We start from the raw sequence: 4,298 nt of genomic DNA, 5'->3' as shown, positions 1-4,298 counted from the left end.
CTACGGAGGGAACACGTTCCCCCACCGTTCTACGGAGGGAACACGTTCCCCCACCCCCCACCGTTCTACGGAGGGAACACGTTCCCCCACCGTTCTACGGAGGGAACACATTCCCCCACCGTTCTACGGAGGGAACACATTCCCCCACCAGGTTCTGCCCACGGAAACGTAAAACCAGAACCTTGCAGAAAACTTCTGCTTCATTTAGATCTTTTAAAATCCATAAAATCTGTTTGATTTTTCTAGTCTTGGACCTGGAACCGCTCCAGAACCTTCATTAGACCCAACCTCTGACCCGTCCCTGGAAGGTCCCCTACAGCTGAGGTACGCCCGACCCAGTCCGGGTTCTGGAGCGTAGAAGAACCGGGTCTGAGGAACCGGACCTCCACCCTAAACGTCCTTCTACAGACCAGAGATCCAGAACCAGATCTGGACCTGGAGCTTCCAGAACCACGGAGCGGACCAGGAGGAAAGGTTCAGCAGGAACCGGACCACAGAGGAAGTTCTGGTTCCAGTTTCCTGAAGTCCAGAACCCGGTTTGAGAGGATCTACTGGAACCAGCTCCAGTTTCCTGCTACCTGGACCCACCGGGCCTGACAGAACCGTACCTGTGTCTGTTCTTGTTCTTCCTCTTCTTGTTGGGGTTGCCATGGTGACTGCTGGATGACGAGGAGGAAGCAGCTTTCTGAGGCTTCAGGTCCTGCAGCGCCGAGTCCATGTCCTCCGTGTCCTCCTGACTCGGTTCGTTCTCCTGGTTCTGAAGATCCGGAGAGGCGTCGCTCTCCGTCCCGCTGCCGGCTTCACCTGAGGTCATGGGAGAGAAGATCAGAATGCGCAGGAAAACATCGTCGGGCGGCGGCGCAGTTCCAGCCTACTCACGCTTTTCGTTCATGTGGTCGGGGATCCCTCCGAGCGCGCAGACCGCCTGCCAACCAGAACACAGCCGTGTGATGAGTGGGGCGGAGTTCTGTCAGCTCAGCATACGCCGTCAGGCCAGCGTACCCTCAGTAATACGCCACAGTGAGCATCCGCTGCCTCTGCGCTCCTCACAGCCAGCGGCTTTTAGCGTTTATGGATAAAAAACTCCTTCACTAAGTCCATAGCAGGGGGGCGGGAAAATCATTTAGGTCATTTATGGTGATTTCTGTCTGCCTGACATGTCGACCATTTAGTTCCTGGTATTGGTTCTTTAAGCTAAACATTTCTACCTAAAACTGAGGGGAAACGGGTTCAGTCTGGCAGGTGGCGCTGTGGAGCCCTTTAGCTGAGCGGCGCAGCAACGTACGGCGCTCACGGTGGACGACGGGGACCGACTCAGAAACACGGAAACCAGAAGAACCGAACGCTGAATTTCATCTGATGAACGTTTACAGAAGTTACTTTTTTATCTGTTTAATTTTGATAACAGGAAAGATGTTTCCATAGTGATAATATTGGATCGTGAAACCCAAGCTAATACTCACCATTATCAACGACACGCATTAGCTTAAAGTGCATTACACGTCCGTTTGACGAGGATCTTATTAAAGAATGATTGGGATTCTTTATTTAACAGAGAATTAAATATTCATAAGGAGAAGATTCTACAACTGGACAGGAGATTTATTTTAGTTTGTTTAATACGAGCAACATGCAGATCATTTTTATTTATTTATTCTTACAGTACATGAAGAACTACTGAGATTATTTTCAGATTACGCATCAATAGATTCATTTATTCCATGTGGGAAAAGGAATCACTTAGGATTAGGATTAACTGGATGATAAAACCTACTGGCTATGGGACTGATGGCCGATAATAACGACCACGCGTATCGCTGTGGGTAACCTGAGCTGACAGAACATCAGATCAACCAGAGCAGAACAGGAAGAGGACTTACTGCCACTGATGTTACCGAGGACTTGCTGAACAGACGCTCCGCTTCCTTAAATTTACGGTTCCTTCTGTCAGTTTTACTGTTGGAGTTCCTGGTAAAAACAACAAGTTTTATTTCATTGGATTATAAAGCTGCTGGTTCCACTAAGCCCAGACTAAAGAACGGCTTCGTGTCCCTTCATGGCGGAAGCTCTTACTTCTGGTTGGTCAGGTATCTGTCCCATCCTCTGATGATGTTTCCGTACATCTGGGTGTCTTCCAGGTAGCTGCCCTCGAAAGCATAAATCTGCCTCTCCAGGTTCACCAGAGTCTCCTGTTGGGTTGAAGGAAACTGGAGGTCAGAGTGAAGGTCTGTAGTTTGACCCCAGTAGGTCAACGCAGGAAGTTTTAATGTCGAGATTTATTTGAAAGGAAACCATCTTTATTCAATGGTTGTTTCTCACTATGTGTACTTGTGCTTTCTCGTGTCCTCGTGAAACGTCATCGCCCTCAGCACTAGTACTGTTCCAGTTCACAAGAACAGCAGACTGAGAACAGACAAAGTCCCCGGATGCTGTTCTCGCCCCTCCCTCTTTACCCAGCATGCATCAGAGCAGAGTTGTCTGTTCTCCAGACTGACAGCTGTCCCAGCATGCACTGCAGCAGCAGCTTCCAGGTTAGCGCTCACAGGATTAAGTTAAAAGTTCTCTTTTCTGTTGTACAATAAAAGTTTTAAGATCATTTGAGGCGAGAAAATTAAGCTTCACTATATGGAACATTTACTGATTTAAAACATGATTTAAAAAAGTTCAGCTGCTGAGAGGAGAGCCGCAACCAGTGGACCTCTAAGGCTAACCACAGCTGGGGCTAGCGTTAGCCCTGGCTGCTGCAGACGAGCTAATGTCTGCGGCATCCAACCAGACTGTGACTGTTTGAAGGTTCAATGACGTAAGACGCTGCCATTTAATGATTTAAACGCAGAAGTAAGTTTTTAACAGCCATTTTAAAACCTGCAGGCAGGATAAAGGAAATAAACTACGGCTGATTGGACGATGGTTTTCTTTTGCCCTTACAGTCTGCTTTATAATTGGTGGACAAAAATAGATTTGTATTTCAGCAAATGATCAGTCTGAGCTCCTTCCTGTTTCCTCTGGGATTTTGTTGGTTTAAATTTGATCCACTGCAACTCTTGGCAATTATCAGCAGATGCCTTTTTTAATTTTTTTTTACCTAAACACCGTTTTAAATTACTCTGGTTTTCCTGATATGACAGAGAAATGACTAAAAAGCATAAATCTAGTTAATATAAGCTAGAAAGTGTTTTCCCCTGTATTTAGGGAATTACATGAGGTCAGTGCTTTAGTTACTTTTAGCTCTTTAGTATAGACTAGTATATCCGCCCGATTGCTTTTTGTTCATGGTTCATCATCTAAAGAAATAAATAAAATTATCAGCAATTTTACCTGAAAAAAAAAAAGAAACCTTTTGAAGAATGAAATTCTTAAATCTCCCAAAATACAAGGATTTGATTCATTACATTTCAATGACTCGAGTAACGCCTTTAAAATAAGATGGAATGTCTCAAAACCCAAAAATCATTTTTCATTCTGAATATTTAAAAAAAAATTGGTTGGTCTACATTTTCTACTCACTGATAATTACAGTGTTACAAAATTACCTTTAAAACTTGGAATAATGAAGATGTTACCATCAGGAAAAAGTCCTTATTTATACAGACCTGGGTTGATATAAACATTATTTTTTAATGGGACCCTTTTTGATTCTCATGGTATAATTCTTAGTCCTTTTCTGTCACATACAAAGAATTAGTCACGTAACTAAGGCTAACCCTAACGTTCTTTCTCTCCTGATCCGGAGACATTTCCAGTATAACCAAGAATAAAACATCTTCTAATGATAAATGGTTCTGACCTACTGGACTCAAAGTGCAACAACAAACAAATAAATAAATCTTTCCACGAAAAGAGGATAAATCCAGGAGGAAAAGCATTTTGGGATAACATTAGAAGAACTGTATCTTTAATAAGATAAAGGAGATTCCCATCAAAGGTCTACACATTATAGATCCAACAAATCTATATATTTCCAAATTCTCAGATAATGAAGAAAAATGCGTTTTATGTAATATGGAACCAGAAACCTTATGTGATTTATTCTATAGATGTTTGGACTCTTCCTGAACAATATATAACCTCTAAACTCAAAGCATAGATTGAATGTAAGACTGTAATACTGCATTTTACCGCTGGAGACATTAATGTTAGTTTATCACAAACCTCCTCATTTTTAATGGATAATTTCATAAACACAAATGTAAATATATATCAAAAAGTAAATAAAATCCCTTCCTTTTCGAAACAAAGTAATACTTTTTCTAATGTTTTTGGTTTTTTGTATGTATTTTAATTTAGAGAACATTTCT

The 4,298-nt window shown here is 42.6% G+C and overlaps 1 protein-coding gene across 1 annotated transcript in view; it reads right to left on the bottom strand.

Moving 5' to 3' along the window:
* Nucleotides 1-570: 570 nt before the first annotated feature.
* meaf6 (MYST/Esa1-associated factor 6) overlaps nt 571-4,298 on the bottom strand; it is a 9,968-nt gene continuing 6,240 nt past the window's right edge. The window contains exons 2-5 of the mRNA XM_015389762.1: nt 2,074-2,227; nt 1,881-1,968; nt 880-925; nt 571-804 (exon numbers count right to left, since the gene is read on the bottom strand). Of these exons, the coding sequence (XP_015245248.1) occupies nt 575-804; nt 880-925; nt 1,881-1,968; nt 2,074-2,227 (518 nt within the window). The 3' untranslated portion in view covers nt 571-574. The remainder of the gene's footprint in view (nt 805-879; nt 926-1,880; nt 1,969-2,073; nt 2,228-4,298) is intronic.

Source organism: Cyprinodon variegatus, unplaced genomic scaffold (assembly GCF_000732505.1).
Source record: "Cyprinodon variegatus isolate N-32 unplaced genomic scaffold, C_variegatus-1.0 Scaffold472, whole genome shotgun sequence".
Taxonomy (NCBI): domain Eukaryota; kingdom Metazoa; phylum Chordata; class Actinopteri; order Cyprinodontiformes; family Cyprinodontidae; genus Cyprinodon; species Cyprinodon variegatus.
Note: the sequence above shows the minus strand (reverse complement) of the source record. Positions and strands in the feature narration are given on the sequence as shown.